The sequence below is a fragment of the Cajanus cajan genome, chromosome 3 (assembly GCF_000230855.2).
Source record: "Cajanus cajan strain Asha chromosome 3, NIPB_CcT2T_4, whole genome shotgun sequence".
Classification (NCBI taxonomy): Eukaryota; Viridiplantae; Streptophyta; class Magnoliopsida; order Fabales; family Fabaceae; genus Cajanus; species Cajanus cajan.
In genome coordinates this window covers 32,458,368-32,478,452 of record NC_138519.1, presented here as the reverse complement: position 1 = coordinate 32,478,452, position 20,085 = coordinate 32,458,368, and the positions used below count along the sequence as shown (strand labels likewise).

The 20,085-nt window shown below is 36.6% G+C and overlaps 1 protein-coding gene across 2 annotated transcripts in view; it reads left to right on the top strand.

Moving 5' to 3' along the window:
• The window catches only part of NAD-ME1 (NAD-dependent malic enzyme 1), a 46,756-nt gene that overhangs the window by 14,407 nt on the left and 12,264 nt on the right, over positions 1-20,085 (top strand). For both annotated transcript variants that reach the window (XM_020370814.3, XM_083070835.1), the window contains exons 11-14: positions 3,129-3,242; positions 4,979-5,044; positions 8,229-8,301; positions 8,396-8,482. In XM_020370814.3, the coding sequence (XP_020226403.1) occupies positions 3,129-3,242; positions 4,979-5,044; positions 8,229-8,301; positions 8,396-8,482 (340 nt within the window). The remainder of the gene's footprint in view (positions 1-3,128; positions 3,243-4,978; positions 5,045-8,228; positions 8,302-8,395; positions 8,483-20,085) is intronic.

The following is a 20,085-nucleotide window of genomic DNA, read 5'->3' as shown; positions in this document are numbered from 1 at the left end:
ATAGGACTAATGCCATTTAAGACATGGGTGGGTAACTTGTTGATGAGATATATGGCAGTTAACACAGCTTCTCCCCAGTAATATTTTGGAACAGACATTTGAAAGAGAAGAGCTCTAGTTACTTCAAGAAGATGACGATTCTTTCTTTCCGCAACCCCGTTTTGTTGAGGGGTATTTACACATGTTAGTTCATGAATAATACCATTATGAGACAAAAAATTGAGAAATTCATGATTCACATATTCAGTACCATTATCAGACCTGATTCTTTTGATAATTTTTCCAAATTGATTTTGGGCAAGACGGTAAAAATTAACAAAAATTTGGAAAACTTCTGATTTATTTTTCCTAAGGTATGTTCACGTGACACGGGTACAATCGTCAATAAAGGTAACAAACCATTTGGCTCCGAAAATAGATTCTACGACAGGTCCCCAAACGTCGAAGTGAATTAAGTCAAATGGAGAAGTACTCTTTTTATTACTAATAGGATAAGATGCACGATGGTGTTTTGACAATTGACAAATATCACAATTAAAAGACTCAACTGACTCCTTAGTAAACAAATGAGGAAATAAAGACTTGATCAGGTTGAATGAAGGATGCCCAAGCCTTTTATGATGTAGCCATATTTGGGAATTTGCCCACGTCTCAGATGTAGCTTGTTGACTCATGATTTTGTTTTTCTTTGGTCATCAGATTCCAACAGATACAACCCACTCTGCTCCTTAGCAGTTAAAATCGTCTTCCCCATGGCAAGGTCCTGAAAAACACAATAAGTTGAGAAAAATGTTACTGAGCAATTTAAATCCTTTGTGAGTTTTTGCACAGAGATAAGACTATTAGCTAATTGTGGAACATGTAAAACATCTTTTAATACAATAGATGATTCCAAAATTATATTCCCAGAGCCACATATAGGTACACCCTGACCATTTGCAACTGTAATAAGTTGTTTTCTATTTCTTTTAACATGAGTTGAAGATCACACGAAAAAGTGTCATATGATCAGTTGCTCCTTAATCAAGAATCCAAATACCTTGACAGGACCAACAGCATTGAGACAAATCTTACCTTTCATGGATAGAGTACATGACCCAGAGGGCTTACTCATTGATTCAACCATTGGTTTCAAGCGCTCCAGTTCCTCTTTATAAGCTTTCATGTCAAGATCTAGTGGTGGTGAGGTACTAGATTGATTGGTGGCTTCCTGTTCTGAGGTAGTATGATTTTCCCATCTTTGAGTAGACCTTTTGTTGTTTCCTATGCGCTGAGAACATTATTTCTTCCATGGAGTTTGAAACATGTTTCCTTGGTATGTCCGGATCTTCTACAGTAAGAACAATAGTCTCCACGATTACCTTTTTCAAACGACTTTCCTCCGGCATTTGCCCCCTTGTGGATCCCTTTCCAGTTGTCATGGTAGAGCCTGTGTTAGAAATTTCCCCATCAAGCATGACAGCTCTCCGAGTTTCTTCTCCTCTTACCATAAAAAATACTTCTGATAAGGATGGTAATTTTTCTCTTCCTAAGATTTGTACCCTGATTGGGTTTTACTCATGATTCAGGCCATGGAGAAATTTAAAGATTCTTCCTCTTTCCATGGCTTCAGCATGTGCGGCAACATATGTTTTGCACATCTTTATTGTTTGGTACTGATCTAATTCAATCCAAAGTCCATTCAAGATTCTATGATATTCTGATACGGAAAGAGAGCCCTGTTTTATATTAAATATTCTGCTTTCAATGTCATAGCATGTAGCAAAATCTTTTTTTAGTGAAAAAGTATTTTGTAAATCATCCCATATCTCTTTGGCAGAAGAATGAAACATATAATTTCGACTTATCTCAGGAATCATGGAATGCCACATCCAAGTCATAATTAGTGAATCTTCATTGTCCCAAATTGGAAAATTAGAGTCGTCTGGTCCTGGCCCTCCACCATCTATGTGATCTAGTCTTGAACGTCCTTTGAGAATCCTTCAAATATACTGGCTCCATTGTAAGAAATTCCGACCATCCAACCGGTAGGGACCCACCACATTTGGAAGATCATTAGGACCCGAAGGAATAATTTTTACCTCAGACATCCCTTGGAACGCAATCAGGTGTCTCCGGTGACCCTGTCTGTGACGACAACGATGTGTGGGCTACACCGGGAAAACGGAGCAGAACTCAAAACTCATGTCTACTCAAATCTGGGCTAAATGGAGTGTCACCAACCTATGGAATGGACTGTGGAATGGACTCAGGAGGCTCCAACGACCTGTTCTGTGACGGTGGCGGCGAGTGGGTCTCGCCGGAGCTAGGCACGTGGGCTACATGTGCCGGCGACGGTGGTGACACGTGGTGGTGTCTTTCCTGAAGCGATTTCCGGCATTGTGTTCGCTGGAGTGGGGCGCACCTTTCTGCCCTATCAACGGCCCCTATGGCTACGGCGGCAGCCGCAGTGGCCGGACAGCGGTGGCGGTGGCTACTGTTGCAGCGGAAACGGAGTTCCCACGATTTGGAGCTTTGATACCAACTTGAAAAGGAGAATGAATTTTATTATTATCATTTATACTAATTACATTTTCCTTACACCTATTTGTAACAATCCAATCTTCCAAAATAAAGAAATAAGGAAAAATATGCTGAAAAAAAATAAAATAGAAGATTCTACTGATATTTTCTCTAATTAGGAAGATTTTCCTCTAATTAGGAAGATTTTCCTCTAATTACAACAGAACCTGATTAAGTATTCAATTTTGCTGCTTGATAACTATTTTGTGTTGTGAAAGCTTACTAATCAAAAGATATTCTGAATTTATGAATCTTGTTCTGCTTTTTTACTACAATGAAAAGGGTTCTATTGTTTTTTCACATTTTCTTTGTTTCAGAGTCCAGTTTTGGTATGTTTATTATTCACTATTATCGATCTTGACTTGAACCCACCAAATATCATCCACTAACTGTCTTTACAAACTAGAATTGTTATGGCTTTAATTTTATTTATAATTTGCGGTGACTGTCAAACTCATTGCATGAAGGTGAATTTTGTGTTATACTAATGATTATTTCCAAATATTTAATCACCATGTAATATTCAATTTTGTTTTATTTTTTTTTATTTTTTTTTGCAAATACAGGGATTAATCACAAAAGGAAGGGAAAATATTGATCCAGATGCCCTTCCTTTTGCAAGAAATTTGAAAGAAATGGATCGTCAAGGACTAAGAGAAGGAGCAAGCCTTGTGGAAGTGGTTTGTAAAATATTTCTTTAGTTGCTGATATGAATTATGAAACATGATATGTGGAATAAATTAATTTTTTTTAAAAATTCATTTTGTTCTTCCTTTAAAAAAAAAAAAAAAAGGACAAGTTCTTAGCATTTGAATATAAAGTTAATGAACTGTCACAACTTATAACTCATGACTCACCATAGATGCCTGAAGATTGAAGAATAAGGAATTTGAAGTACTTCTAGTTAGATTACATATTAATATTTTACCAAAGGAATTACCAACTACAGCCATTTTATGATAAAATTTTATGGCTTAAATATATTTTTGGTCCATGCAATTTACATCTTTTTGGTTTTGGTCTTGATAAAATTATTTTTTTAAAACTATCCTTGTAAATTTTCTCTTTTATTATTTTATTCCTTGTTACTTTCTTTTAGTCCCTGTGATATACTCATTTTTGTCCTTGTAATATGTAATTAATTTGATTTTAGTCCCAACCTAATTTTTTCAAAAACACTAACTCAAATTGATCAAAATATTATAGGGGCTAAAATGAAAAGAAAAAAAAAATATTTTAAGGACTATAAATTGATCAAATTGATCATTCTTGATATATTTTTTTCTTATACTGTTAGAGATTATGTAAATAGGGAAATATTATAAAATTAAACAGAGATATTATGGAGTTCAAAATTTCTTTTTAGAGATATTATGAGCTATATATGTCATTATGGTGATCATGGTAACAGTTATTCCTGTCAGATAAGTTGGCTTTTCTGATTGATTTCTCATTCCCTTCTCCCAAATAAATACTACAAAGCTATTTTCAATTATTTATGATAGAATAAATCTAATTCTAATTTGTAGGAAGTCTAATTATATGCAATAAATAAATTGATTGCTATTCCTAAAATACATAATATATAATAGAAAATAATAACAGTAATTGATTCCCTCATTAACAATTCCTTGCATTTATATCTCTTATTATGGATCAGTTATATTTTATTATGTAAATAGGGTTATTATGGACTATATGTAGATATGTAATTATGATAATTGGGATTGTGGTTAACTGGTTATTCCTTGTATTTATATCTCATTGCAATTTTGCAAATAAGACCTTCCATTGTGTAATTCAAGACAAATGGAGTCATTTTCATGTTTTGTTTTTCCTCTGTCAACAAATACGATTTAGTCATATTGTTAATGCCAATGACTTATGTTAGGTTTACTAGTTGTTCTAGTACTTGATCTAATTAAAAATATAAATAGGAGAGTTATAATCTACCAGACAACATCGTATCCATCAATAATATTTTCTATGTAAAACTTGAGCCATCAGTATCTTTTCCTTCTTCCCTAATCCTAAACTTAACTCTTAATATAAAATTTTTTTACAAAAGCGAGATAGTTAAAACTTTTATCAGCAGTCAAGTTTTTCTTTCTTGAATTAAAAGATGATGAAGAGATGAATTTAGAAAATATTTTGGAGGATAAGGAATTGTGATTGATCTAAAAGTAAAACATATATACAGAAAAAATGATATAACAAAGCTATCCGATCTCTCATCTTATCTATTGGGGAAATTCCTTTGTTTTTTTTAGGTATCTCCTTTTTTTTTGGGTGTATAATTCCCTTGTTTAATATTTTACAATTAGTTTTCTCAATTTTTTTTTCTTCCAGTTTTTAGATGATTAACTGCTGTGCTGAACTGCTTGCTTTGTACATCCTTACTGAACTTTGGTAATAGGTCAAGCAAGTGAAGCCAGATGTCCTCCTAGGATTATCTGCTGTTGGAGGATTGTTTTCACAAGAGGTATATACTTTGATTTGATTATTCATTGCACACATTTTTCATTAAGATTATTGAATTAATATGGCCTCTATCTATTTGACATTTGAAGGAGTTATAAGCTGTTGGAAAGCCGCCTTAATTGTCATCACTTGTAACCCACCTCAGTTGTGGCCTCTTTGTGGCTGCTTCAATTGTAGGCTTGAGGATAGTGTTTTAGTCCCATATCGACTAGTCTAGAAATATGACCTAATAAGGCTTGGGAAATCCTCATTATACAAGTCATTTTTTAAGTGAGTTAGGCTCTAGGCCCAAATTCTTATATAGTATTAGAAACTATTCTAAATCCACTGTTGGACCCCTTGCATTTTCCCCATTCTAGGATGGTAGCCTTGAGAGTGAGCTAGTGTTGGAAATCCACCTTAATTGCGGTCACTCCTAACTCATCTTAGTTGTGGACTCTGAGGCTTGCCTTAATTGCAATTTCAAGGGTAGTGTTTAGTCCCACACCGACCAGAGATATGACCTAAGTAATGCTTATAAGGTTTGGGTAGTCCCCGTCTCATAAACTGATTTTATAGGGATTGAGTTAGACTCTAAGCCCAAATTCTAACATGTACAATTGGCCATATTCATAATTTTCTTGTCTGTACCTGTTGAGAAAGAGAAATAGAGGAGTAAATACTAGGGACAATTTGAGTTTGAACTACACAAAGATATTGTATATTGAGAGGCATAAATACAAGGATTTATAGATAGAGAGACAAAGGTGTACTGCCAGGGTTAAGCAGCTTTACACAGTCATCCATCACAAACCACCATTATGATGAGTTTATTGACTTTTAAAATAATTTTCTTAAAAGTCATAACAACCATGTATTTTTTATTGGTTGAAAATGTAAAAGTTTATACATTAACAGTACATGACTATTAAACCCTTATAGATATTCTTAATTATGTATTATGTAATTACATAAAGGCAATCTCTAACTATCCTCTTTTTTTTGGCGCAAACCTAACTATTCTCTTTACATCAAGTATAACACTCCCCTTCAAGTTGGAGCATATAAAACATATATACCAATCTTGTTACAAATCAGAGGACCTCTAAATGACTAAGTAGAGACATCTACCAATTGATCATTTGAATTTACAAAGGTAGTTGTAATCATAATTATCAATTTCGGACAGTGGCGTTGGGGAGCCAATCCCAAAATTGCTATAGCATGATAATAGATAGCACCGTGACCACTACTGCAAAATTTCCAAATATAAATTAAATAACTTTTATTAGATATATATAGATGGTAAAAAAAAAAAAAATATCCATGATTAAAGTTATAATTACACTTGGCAATCCAATGTGAGACTGTGTTCCACGTTTGTATGGAAAAACACAAAAAGGGAAGAACAATCCCCAAATCAAGGAGAACCATTGTGTATTTTTTGTTTGATGGTGCTTCTATCAATGAGTTTGCAAAACAATAGTCCAGGAAAAGGTGAAGGATAAGAAGTTATGAAACAAGAGATTTTTTTAATTGGCTCACTCAAATGAGTTACTTCGAACTCCAATAAGAATGTTCCACTAACTAAACTTGGTTACAAACAAGTATTTTTGAATGTCACTTCTGGCTACAAAGTATTCTTCATATCACTTTTGGTTGAAGGTCGTAAACTATATTTAGTTTACACACAAGTATTTGGATTCAAGCCTCTTTATGCTTAATTATAAGAGGTGAAAGGTATTAAAAGTTAACTATCATGAAGAGGATATGTAAGTTTAAGTACAATGTATGGCTACTCGCTAAGCAAGGATAGACTATTTAGCTTATACTATGATTGTCTAGTGGATGATGAACATAGAACATTATGAAGAGATTGAAAGAACAAATTTGACAGTTTTTGCACAACTTTTCACTTGGTCATTGTTCTTGTCATGTCTATATCTTGACTTGTATTTATAGTTACTTAAAAGATATCCATTGTGAAGGTGGCTTCGAACATTATTCCCAATCTGATTCTCATAAATTCCTTGTGCAAGTCTTCACGTAAGGTTAATGCATGCATTGTTGACTCTTCTACAAATGCAGTTGATCAGGTTATTCGTGGAAGTTTTTACTAAACGAGATTTTCCTTTTCTAACTTGATAAGCGACTTTTTTTGTATATGTTTATTTTGTGTAATCTCTTTGTACATTTCCCCAGTGATCAGGCCTCTTTTAATTAGAGACTGTACTTATAAACTAGAAAAGCATATATAATTAAATGCAATATGTTCATAGCAAATTACCATCTTTAAGTGATATTCTTTTAAGTTTTTGAATTTAATCAGGGGAATTTATGAGTGCGAAACGTGGTAATAAAAACGTGCAAGCATTAGACTTATTTTTATTTTTAATTTTTTATTGTTTTTACGCTTGTGTAAAAGACTTGAAAAGTTTAGACACTAGACATTCGGGTCTTTATAAAAAAAATTGTTTTTACTTAAGATTACGTAGTCTAGTTGGACATTCAATTCATATAATTGTGTTAAGTGCATAACATAGGATGATCCTTTTACGTACATTACTTTTGTGTGAATGTTGTACATTGGATGCTTCATATAAGTTTGCTATATAGGCATTTGCTTCCTTGGATGCATGATTCCTGCATACACTCGTTGTATGTATTAGTCCATCAAAAAACATAGAGTTTGCTATCATCAAAATTAAAGGATTTCCGGACATTCCAAGACATCTTTGGTTCAACATGGTCACCCATGGCTAAAAAGGGCTACCTATGGAGGGGCTGACCAGAAAGGCTAAGTTAAGCATCATACTTAGGCAGTTTAGTGCCACATTGACTAAAGATATGGCTTTAGTAAAGCTTATAAACGTCTAGTAGTACTCATCATACAAGCTGGTTTTGTAGGGTGGAGTTAAATTCTAATACTTTTGTTGACCTTTCAAATCTTCATCCCTTTCACTGTATTTGCATCTCATCATATATATATGTATGTGTGTGTGTGTAAATTTATGTAATTCCATTCTGCCCATGATGCATAGAAAGTTTCTATGCATTAACAGGCCAATCACATGCTTTTTCTGCATAAACTGAATGAAAATTCAAGCGAAAAATTGCATGTTACTTCATGCTTTCATAGATATTATTTTTTTTTGTTAAATTTATTTCTTCAATATACTTATAACTGATGACTTCCTGTCCTCCAGGTATTAGAGGCACTCAAGGGTTCAACATCAACGAGACCAGCCATATTTGCCATGTCAAATCCAACAAAGAATGGTATGTATGTTTTTTTTTCTTAATTGGAAGTGCTATGGCAGTTGAAAACATGCATTCATAATAGTTTGTATGCCACTTCCCACATTTTTGACAGCTGAATGCACTGCTGAAGAAGCATTCTCCATTTTGGGTGACAACATTATTTTTGCAAGTGGAAGCCCATTCAGTAATGTGGATCTCGGTATAAGTTTACAATCCCCAGAGAGTAGTCTTTGCATATTAAATGTTTATAATCTAGTAGTGGTGGCATGAAAAGTGATAGTGTAATTATTTTGATTATTGCTTGCTGGAAACTTCAGAATCATGATGATTGTCCACAAACTCATTTCACACAGGCAGACTAGGATTCCTACTGTTATTAGGAGAACACTATCCTTAATTTCTCACTGAATAGTGGGGAATCTAAATTCCACATAGGTGCACGCCTAAATTGTTTTGTTCTGTATGGAATCTTTTGCATTTTGAATTACACAAATATTCAATATTGTTAACTATATTCTAAATTAAGATTATGTAGCAAGCAATATGTCCTTAGCAGGAGCTTTTCTGATCATTGTAGAGTTGTCATGAAAACTTTTATCATTGATTGGGGACCAAAGCCATTTAAGTTCCTCAATTGTTGGTTTTCGGAGGAAGGCTTCTTGGAAATGGTAGAAAAACTTTGGAATTTGTATGAGGTGATGGGGTGGGCTGCGTTTGTCATAAAAGAAAAATTAAAGTTGTTGAAAAAGAACTTGAGGCAATGGCACAAAGATCATGTTGGTGATGAGCAAAAACAAGCTATGACCTTGATTCAAAAGGTTAGTGCTATGGATTTGATAGATGAAGAGGTAGGTCTTGAAGAGGAGGAGGAATCTCTTAGGAGACTTTTGGAGGTTAACTAAGACATGATTCTATCTTACACCAAAGATCAAGAGTTAAGTGGATCAGTGTTGTTAAATGGTAGCGCTATAACGGCACGGTGGTGGCCGCGTTCCACTATGGCCGTTTGGCCTCTGTATGGCGCGGGTTCGCCATTTTACATATGGTGGCCGTTATGGCGGTAACGGCTATTAGAGAATAAATAATAAATACTTTTATTAGTTGTATTGAGTTAGTTTTTCTGTTTAGGCTTTGTTATTCTCTTTGTTGTAATTCTCTATATATGTAACCAACAGCACAATGTGCAGTTTACCTTTTCAATAATATTCACTTCTAAAATTCAGTTTCTCCTATATGGTATCATCGTGAGCTCGGTGCGATCTTGGACCTCTTTGCGTTTCTCTTGCGCTCTTCTTGTCGTTGTTTTCTCACGCCGCCGTGTTGCGCCGCCGTGTTGTGCCGCTGTGTTGCGCCTCCGCGTCGCGCCTTCGTGTTGTGCGTTTCTTTCGCTGTCGCCTTGCGTCTCTTTGCCGTTGCTGTTTCTTGACGGAGCGTGTGTTGTGCCTCCGTGTTGCGCCTCTGTGTCACGCCCTCGTGTTGTGCGTTTCTTTCACTGTCGCGTTGCATCTCTTGCTGTCGCGTTCTCTCGACGAAATGTTTGCTGTTGTTTTCGTCGTTGTTTCTCTCGTCACTGCGCTGTGTGTTTGTTGTTGCTTTCTTACGCCATCGTGTTGCGCCTCCGTTGTCTTCTTCGTCGCAGCGATTCTCTCGTCGTCGTGTTCGGTGTTATCTTCTTCGTCGTAGTGATTCTCTCGTCGTCGTGTTCGGTGTTGTCTTCTCCATCTTTTCCTTTGATTCTTGAAATCAATTTCAATGGCTTCCGCTTCTGCAACCTCTACTCAAGCTTCTGCTAGTATCAATAATACCTTCTCTCAAACTGTTACTTGCAAGCTTGATGAGAAAAATTTCATGACCTGGCAGCAACAGGTCACTGCTGTCATTCGTGCTCATGATCTTGAGCGTTTTGTTGTCAATCCAAAGATTCCGATGAAGTATATCACCAGTGAGGATCGTGATGAAAATTCTGTGAATCCTGAGTACACTGCATGGGATCGCAAGGACTCACTTCTGTTCTCCTAGCTTCTAACCACACTTTCAAATTCGATTCAAGCGCGTGTCGTGTCTTGCCGCCATTCATATCAGATATGGGATATGGTTTTTCAACATTTTCACTCTCTTACCAAAATCAAGGCTACACAACTTCGTCTGGAACTTCGCACTATAAAGAAGGGCACAAGGACTTGCTCTGACTATTTGCTTCGCATCAATACTATTGTTGAGATTCTTGCTTCCATTGGAAGTCCTGTGTCCACCAGAGAACATGCTGAATGTATCATTGGAGGCCTTCCACTTGAATATGACTCACTCATCTCCACAATCACTGCCTTTGTTAGTCGTGATGATGTTCTTTCTCCTGCTGAACTTGAAACCATGATTCTTTCTCAAGAAGCACGACTAGAACAGGCTAGAACAGCGATCATTCAAGAACCTCTGACTATTAATGTAGCTCAGACTACTTCTTTTGCAAATGGAGCTCCAAATGTGAATTTAGCATTTCAGCAACCACAAATGCCAAATTCACAGCCCAACACCTTTCAACATTCCTCTTTTCCTTCACAAGGTGGATTCAATAGCTTTTCTGGTCAGAATCATGATGGAGGTCGTGGTCGAGGTGGTGCACGTGGTGGCAGAAATTGTTCCTCTGTTCAGTGTCAAATTTGTCACAAACGAGGACATGAGGCGTCTACTTGTTACCAACGAACCAATGGACTGCCATTTGCTGGATATGGGATGCCTTTTGGTTCAATGTTTTCCTCTTATCCTACTACTGGTTTTGGCTCTCAGAATGGTTACGGACCTCAGAACTTTGGCTTCAGCCCATCCTTTCTTCCCAATCCTGGTCCTATTCCTTATTCTGGGTCTGTTAACATGTCTGGATCATCAGGATTGGCACAGTGGCCTACCCCTATGATGAATGGTCCTTTTGGGTCCACTTTATCTGGGCTCGGTTTTTCTCCACCTGGCTTCATCTTTCCTGCACCCTATTCCAACCAGCCAGCACATCAGAGTACTGCCTCTTCTACTCCATGCTCTGCTCCCATTCTAAATACTGCTATAGCTTGGATTCCTGATTCAGGAGCTTCTCATCATGCCACTGCTGATCCACAAAATCTTCTACAAAGTGCTCAGTTTACAGGGGCAGAGCATATTGTCATGGCCAATGGCCAAGGTACATCCATTACCTCAATTGGTTCTAATATGTTTAGGTCCCCTGTTTGTCCCTCCACCTTTTTGTCACTAAAAGATCTTTTGCTTGTTCCCACCTTAACCAAAAATTTAATGAGTGTCTCCAAGTTTGCTAAAGACAATAATGTCTATTTTGTATTCAATCCTCATTCCTGTTTTGTCAAATCACAGGATTTGAACGAGACACTTCTTGAAGGCAAACTTGGAGAAGATGGTCTCTACCGTTTTCATCCATCCTTGATGAAGAATGAAATAATCAAAGTTGCTCACAAGAAGAATTCAATTTCTGTTTTGCCTGAACCTTGTACTTTTCTTTCTGCAACTTGTACAAACACTGTTCCTAGTGTCTATAGACAGTGGCACTTGCGGTTAGGGCATCCGCATCATGATGCTCTAACTAAGGCCTTAAAAATTTGTAACATTCACATTCCTACTGTTAATAAAATTTCAGATTTTTGTGACTCTTGTATTGCAAAATCTCATAGACTTCCTTCCCAACCTTCTTCTTCTGTTTACTGTAAACCACTTGAGCTTGTCTTTCTAGATGTATGGGGACCAGCATCATTAGAATCTAGTTGTGGTTATATGTACTTCTTAACGTGTGTTGATGCATGCACTCGATATATGTGGATTTATTTCTTCACAGGAAATCTGATGTTTTTTCTCATTACCTGAACTTTAAGACGCTAGCGGAAAAACAGTTTCAGACCCTCTTAAAGTCTGTTCAAACTGATGGTGGTGGTGAATTTCGTCCTCTAACTTCTTTTCTACAACAGCATGGGATTATTCACAGACTTACTTGTCCACAGACTTACTTGTCCACATACGCATCATCAAAATGGCATAGTTGAGAGGAGACACAGACATGTTGTTGAGCTTGGTTTAGCCATGCTACATCATGCTTCATTGCCATTAAAGTTTTGGGATCATGCCTTCTTAACTGCTACCTATCTTATCAATAGGTTACCATCCTCATCAATTGGCCATCAATCACCCTATCAGCTACTTCATCATAAGGATCCTAATTATAAATTTCTGAAAGTTTTTGGCTGTTCCTGTTTTCCTTTACTTAGGCCTTATAATCAACACAAAATTCAGCCCAGATCAGAGGAGTGTCGATTTTTGGGATACTCTCCTAGTCATAAAGGCTATAAGTGCTTAAGTAAAGCTGGAAGGATTTATGTGAGCAAGGATGTTGTTTTCAATGAAAACAGATTTCCCTACAATGATCTATTTGTTCCAAAATCAGATTTTTCTACCTCTGCAACTTCGGTATCTGTGATTCCCTCTCTTGTTAAATCCCACTGTTCCTCATCTTCTGTACCAGTTCAGACTTCTAGCTCCTCCAGTTCAGAATCATTAGAACTTAGCCCCCTCAATTCTGAATCTGCTGCTGCACCTGCTGGTTCTCTTACTGATCACTCCTTTTCGTCTTCACCTTCTGTCTCTCAACATCATTCTCCTGTTACAACGCTCAATGTTCATCCCATGACTACTCGATCCAAAAATGGAATTGTCAAATCTAGAATAAATCCTACACTCCTACTTTCTAGTGCTGAACCAAAATCAGTGAAAATTGCTCTCACTGATCCTAACTGGCTTGCTGCTATGCAAGCTGAGATTCAAGCTTTACATGCAAATAATACATGGCAGCTGGTTGACTTACCCTTGGGCAGGAAACCCATTGGATGCAGGTGGGTTTTTCGAGTCAAAGAAAATCCTGATGGCTCAATTAATAAATACAAGGCCAGACTTGTTGCTAAGGGGTTTCATCAACAACCTGGTCTTGATTTCTCTGAAACTTTTTCTCCTGTAGTTAAACCTGTTACCATTCGGGTTGTTCTTTCTCTTACTGTTTCCTATAACTGGTCTATTCGACAGCTAGATATTAATAATGCATTTCTTAATGGAATGCTTGAGGAAGACATTTATATGTCTCAACCTCCTGGTTTTGTTAAACTTGGGACTAAACATCTGGTTTGCAAATTGCAAAAAGCTCTTTATGGTCTGAAACAGGCCCCTCGTGCTTGGTTTGAAAGATTAACCTCTGTTCTACTCATGCTTGGGTTCAGTAAAAGCAAATGTGATCCTAGTCTATTCATCTTATCTGATTCAACAGTCACTGTTTACATGCTTGTTTATGTGGATGATATTATTCTTACTGGCAATTCTCCTTCCTTTTTGCAAAAATTAATTGATCAGCTCCATAAGCATTTTTCTCTTAAAGATCTTGGTACCCTGGATTATTTCTTGGGTATTGAAGTTAAATTTCTTTCTCAAGGAAGGCTATTTTTATCTCAAGACATACATCACTAATCTGCTTACTAGAGTTAAAATGGATGACTCTAAAGGGATATCTACTCCTATGGTTGGAGGTCAACAGCTTGCTAAGGAGGGTACATTGTTTGACGATCCAACCTTATACAGATCTGTTGTTGGTGCCTTGCAATATGCTACAATCACTCGGCCAGAGATTGCTTTTAGTGTCAAGAAAGTGAGTCAGTTTATGTGTGCTCCAATGGAGGAACATTGGAAAGCTGTTAAAAGAATACTTAGGTATCTTAAAGGCACTATTGGACATGGGATACTTTTCACCCCTGCCACTTCTACTACCTCTTTTAATCTTACTGCCTTTACTGATGCTGATTGGGCGTCTAATCCTAATGACTGACGATCTACTTCAGCAGCCTGCATCTATCTCGGTCCTAATCTAGTGTCTTGGTGGTCCAAGAAGCAGCTGCTTGTTGCCAGGTCAAGTACTGAAGCAGAATACAGAGCTTTACCTCAAGCTGTCACAGAGGTTTTGTGGATTCAGTCTCTCCTAAAGGAATTAAAAGTCAAAATAAATACTCCTACAGTGCTCTGTGACAATCAGAGTACAGTTGCTTTATCTCACAATCCTGTCCTGCACTCAAGATCCAAACATATGGAACTAGACATCTTTTTTGTTCGAGAAAAGGTGCTAAGTAAAACTCTGGTTGTTTCACATATACCTGCTCAACATCAATATGCAGACATTCTGACAAAGGCTCTATCACCAAGAAGATTTTTGTTTCTCCGTTCCAAGCTCAATGTGGTCAACCCATCTGTTGTGTTTCATCCTCCTTGAGCTTGTGGGGGGTGTATTAGAGAATAAATAATAAATACTTTTATTAGTTGTATTGAGTTAGTTTTTCTGTTTAGGCTTTGTTATTCTCTTTGTTGTAATTCTCTATATATGTAACCATACCGCACAATGTGCAGTTTACCTTTTCAATAATATTCACTTCTAAAATTCAGTTTCTCCTATAACGGCGTGGCGGGTGGTCATGGTGCCCATTTTGGGCTTTTGTTTTTTTTTTCCCATTTTTCCGAGTTTGGGCTCGGGTTTTTCTTCCAGGTTTAGGCTTTCCATTTTTTCCATTTTCCTGAATAGGCCTAAAGTTCTAAAACATTGCCTATGCAATGTCAACGGCACGTCTCCTCCGTGCAATGTCAACGACGCGCCTCCTCCGATGAGTTCTGCCACTGCCACCACCTCTGACGTGACCACCACTGCGCGCGTGATTCTGCTTCGCTTCTTCTCCCTCCGCGCGCGATTCTTTCTTTCTACCTCCGCGCGTGATTTTGCTCCATTCCTTCTCACTCTGCACGCAATTTTGCACCTTCTCCTTATGTGTTTTGCTGTTTTTTTTACATTGTTTCTTTGTTTTTATGGCTATTTAATCCTTTTGCTGGTTAGGAATTAATGTCTTATTATGATGACTATCACTAGATTATGAATGTCATGAATTTTAGATTGTTATATTTAGGGTTTAGGGTTTTAATATATGTGTCTGTTATTTTTCTATTTTTGCATCATATTATATATATATATATATATATATATATATATATATATATTTTTCCCATCATGATGTCCGCCATAGACTGCCATGGCGTCTGCCATGGCAATGTGGCACTTAAAGGTCCTTGCCGCCATCTACTGTATAACCTTACTGACAACCTTGAAGTGGATCAAAGAAGGTGATGACAACAATTTTTTCGCTCTATAGTGAGTTGGAGGAAGAGGATCAATGAAATTAAGGGATTAGAAGTAGGTGGGAGGTGGGAAGAGGACCCAACAATTGTTAAAAGAGGTGTATGGGAATTCTTTCAAAATAATTTCAAAGATGAAGGAGAATCTAGACCATTCCTTGATGGGGTGAATTTTGAGAGCATTGGTAGGGAGGAAAATGAAGGGCTATGTGCTAGATTTGAGAAGTTGAAGAAGCGGTGTGGGATTGTGGTAGTGATAAAAGCCTTGGACCGAATGGATTTAACTTTTTCTTCATAAAAAAATGTTGGCACTTTTATGAAAAAAGATTTCATGGAAATGTTCAACCAATTTTGGGAAAATGGATCTATTCCTAGAGGGGGAAATCCATCTTTCATTACCCTTATCCTGAAGAAGGATAATACACAAGGACTTGAGGATTTTAGACCAATATCCTTAATTGGATGTGTTTATAAAATAATCTCAAAACTCTTATCTAAAAGGATGAAGCTTGTTTTGGACAAGATAATTGATGAGAGACAAAGTGCTTTCATTGGTGGGCAGGGCATGCAAGATGACATTCTTATTGCAAATGAAATAGTTGATAAAGCAAAAAGGAAAAAGAAAGAGAGTCATTTTTAAGGATGATTTTGAAAAGGTGCACGATTCTTTCAATTGGGAGTTCCTCTTTTATATGTTGAGGAGATTGGGATTTTGTGAAAAATGGATCAAGTGGATAAAAAGGGGCTTGTTATCTTCTTTGGTCTCAATTTTGGTAAATGGGAGTCCTTCGAAGGAATTTTGCCTTCAAAGGGGCCTTAGACAAGGAGACCCCATTGCTCCTTTTCTTTTCTTGGTGATAGTAGAGGACCTTTCAAGGTTAGTTCGTCAAGAAATTAGAAACAATCTATTCAAAGACTTTTGTGTTGGAAAAAATGAGGTCAAGGTACCAATCTTGCAATTCGCCAATGACACATTTTTCATCACAAAAGGTACCTATTCTAATATTTTGTGCATGAAAGCTATTTTGAGGAGCTTTGAATTAGTGTCAGTACTTAAAGTGAGTTTCTTCAAGAGTAAACTTGTGGTCACTGGGGTTGAAGCTTCATCATTGGAGAGATTTGCAGGATTGCTTAATTGTAAGATCACATGTATCCCATTCTTATACCTTGGTATTCCGGTGGGGGCAAACTCGAGAAGGAAGCTTCTTGGGATCCAGTGATTAAGAAGATTAGGAGCAAATTGGCTATGTGGAAACAAAAGACTTTATCAATGGGAGGAAGGGTAACCCTCATTAATTTGGTGTTCCCATCCCTACTACTATTTTATACTACTTTCTTTAAAATCCCTCCATGTGTGGTGAAGAAAATAATTTGTATCCAAAGGAATTTCCTTTGGGGGGAGTTGAGGAGTATAGAAAGACATCATGGGTCAAGTGGGAGAATGTTTGTATGCCAAAGAATAAAGGAGGGGTTTGAATAAGAAATGTTGCTTTGTTTAATCATGCATTAATAGCAAAATGGAGGTGGAGATTACAAACTACATAATCTAGCTTATGGAAGAGAGTCATAGAGTCAAGATATAAAGTGCATGGGAAACTTGTTGTGAAAAGAGTATCCCATTCTGACTCACTTTGGTGGAGAGACATCATTTCTGTTTGTAGAGAACAAGAGCAACAACCTTATTTTGATGATAATGTTTGTTGAAAGTTAGGGAATGGTGGGTTGGTGAGATTTTTTTATGATGTTTGGGTGGGTGAAGAGTGCTTGGCAAAAAAATGAGAGGTTATACTCAAATTCACTTCAAATAGAAGGTGTGGTGAGAGACATGGAGGAGAGGATAGATGGGAAGTGGGAGTGGAAGCTAGAGTGGAGAAGAGCATGGTTCTAATAGGGACTTAATTTATCTAACAATTTTATGTAGTTATCCCGTTGGTGGAGTTGGAAAACAACAGGCCAGATAAAATCCTATGGAAACCATCACCGTCTGGGGAGTTCATAGTAAAGACAACGTATTCATCATTGATACGGAATCCGCTAGACATACCAAATCTTTTTTCTAGAGTATGGAAACTCAAGGTATAGTCAAACGTGGGAATTTTTGTATGGAGGGCACTCAAAAATAGGTTACCAACAAAGGTAAACCTTGCCAACCGAAACATTTTGCAGCAAGGAGCTTCAACAGCTTGTGTTTTCTGTCAATTAGAGGAGGAGTCTATCAGTCATGTCTTGTTTAGTTGCAAATTCTCCTTTCAAATTTGGTATGATTGCTATAATTGGATTGGTTGTAATTGGGTAGTGTATTGTGATCTTATGACCAACCTGGCGTAACACAATTGCCACTAGCTGGGCAAAGGCTCTAGTAAGGCTTGGAAAACCGTTTGGTGCTCAGTTGTATGGTCCTTATGGAAACTTTGAAATGATATTATTTTTAAAGGAGCACAACTAGATTTTGATGGAACGGTTGAAAAAGTTAGGTACATAGCTTGGGTTTGGATCTCTTCTATATGGAAACATGTTTCATTTTCCTTTTTATGAGTGATACTCAAATCCTCATCTGTGTGTCAAATTGCTTTGCTAACTTAGTGGGATGGAAGTACAAAGGAAGCATTGCAATTATAGGTCCTAGGTTTGTTGGAATTTACCACTGAATTGTTTGTTTGTTAGTGTTTTTATTTTTGGGAAGGGAATGTATCTATGATTATTGATTAGGTGGAGGGCTTGAATGTAGATGCTATAGGCCGGTGGAAAGCTATCAATTTATTGAGAGAATGGTTGGGATGACGTAGTGGTGGTTATTGGATACATATACAACTTTGATGTATATAGCCTATAACCATTGGATGTCAATGCCATTTTGTAAACCTCAAGAGCACCACTGTTGCCTTATATAAATATATATTAATATTTTGTTGCTTCAAAAAAAAAAAAGACTTGAAAAAAAGAATGATTTTATTATTTTTATTCAGGCATATTATATTATCATTACACCTATTTGTAAAATCTAATCTTCCAAAATAAGGAAATAAGGAACCAAAATATGCTAAAAAATAAATAGAAGGTTCTACAAATATCTTCTCTAATTAGGAAGATATTTTCTCTAATTACAACATTCCCCCTCAAGTTGGTAAATGGATATCAACCATTCCCAACTTGCCTACAAGATCTTGAAATCTACCTTGAGGGAGTCCTTTGTTAAAAATATTTGCCATCTGAAGTTCTGTAGGAACATGAGTTGTAATTACAAAGCCTCTGTCTAGATTATTTTTGATGAAGTGTCTGTCATTCTCAATGTGTTTGGTCCTGTCATGTTGTATTGGATTATGGGCAATGCTCATGACAGACTTATTGTCATAGTATAGTTGCATGGGGTTGTTCACCTTGATTGTCATGCAAAATGATTTTTGTCCCAAGTCCTTCACACATTCCTTGATCAAGGGCTCGAAGTTCAGCTTCTGCACTAGAACGAGATACTCTATCTTGCTTTTTGCTCCTCCACGCTACTAGACTATCTCCAAGAAACATAGAATATCCAGAAGTAGATTTTCTGTCAGTGATAGAATCTGCATAGTCAGACATCAATATATATTTTCATAGTCAATGTGTCTTTCCTTTTGAACTATAGCCCCTTTCTTGGACTTGACTTCAAGTACTGAAGAATTTTGTTAACTACTTGCATGTGTCTCTCTCTTAGGTCAGTCATGCATAAACTGACTTATTACACTACCTGCATAAGCAACATCTAGTCTTGTATGTGATACATAAATCAATTTTTCCACCAATATCTAATATTGGGCCTTCTCTACAAAAGTCCTTTCTTCAGTTTCAATTCTATGAATCTGTTCTATAGGAATTGTTGAGGTTCTACATCCCAACTTTCCTATTTCATTGAGGAGATCAAGTACATATTTCCTTTGGGAGATGAAAATTCTGTTCTTGGAGTAAGCAACCTCTATTCCAAGTAAGTACTTGAGTTTTCCTAGGTCTTTCATTTCAAATTGGGCTGCCAATTTTTCTATTAATGTCAATTTTTTTGTTTTATCATCTCCTGCAATAATCATATCATCCACATAGACAAGCAGTAGAATATGAAGTTAGAGGAAAAACACATAGAAGGGGGGGTTGAATATGTGTGTGTGAACGAAAGAATTTTAAAATCGTTTTCACAGAGAGACTCTTTTTCATCCTATAAAAAATTATTTTGAATACTTAAAACTATGTAGGATTAGCTCAACAAAGGATTTTGTGTCTGAGAGTTTATCGTCTACACAAGAAAAATGTTTCTTAAAATAATAAGTTAAGCAAATGTATTTTTCGTCTGAAGAGTTACAATGAAGAATAAGCAATGGAAGAAATTTTTAGTATGATATATCAACTAAACGAAATTGCGTTTGAAACATAGATAATTAGTGCAAATATTTTTATACTAGTTCGTTCAGACTGAGCTATGTCCAGTCTCCTTAAATTGAAGGGTTCCACTAGATTTTCAATTAAGTACAAGTATTATCATCACTTTTGGTTTGCCAAGTATTGTCGCCACTTCTGGTCCGCCAACTTCACTCGTCAGTGCTAATATTCTTTGTTTAGCCTCTTCAGGCTCTC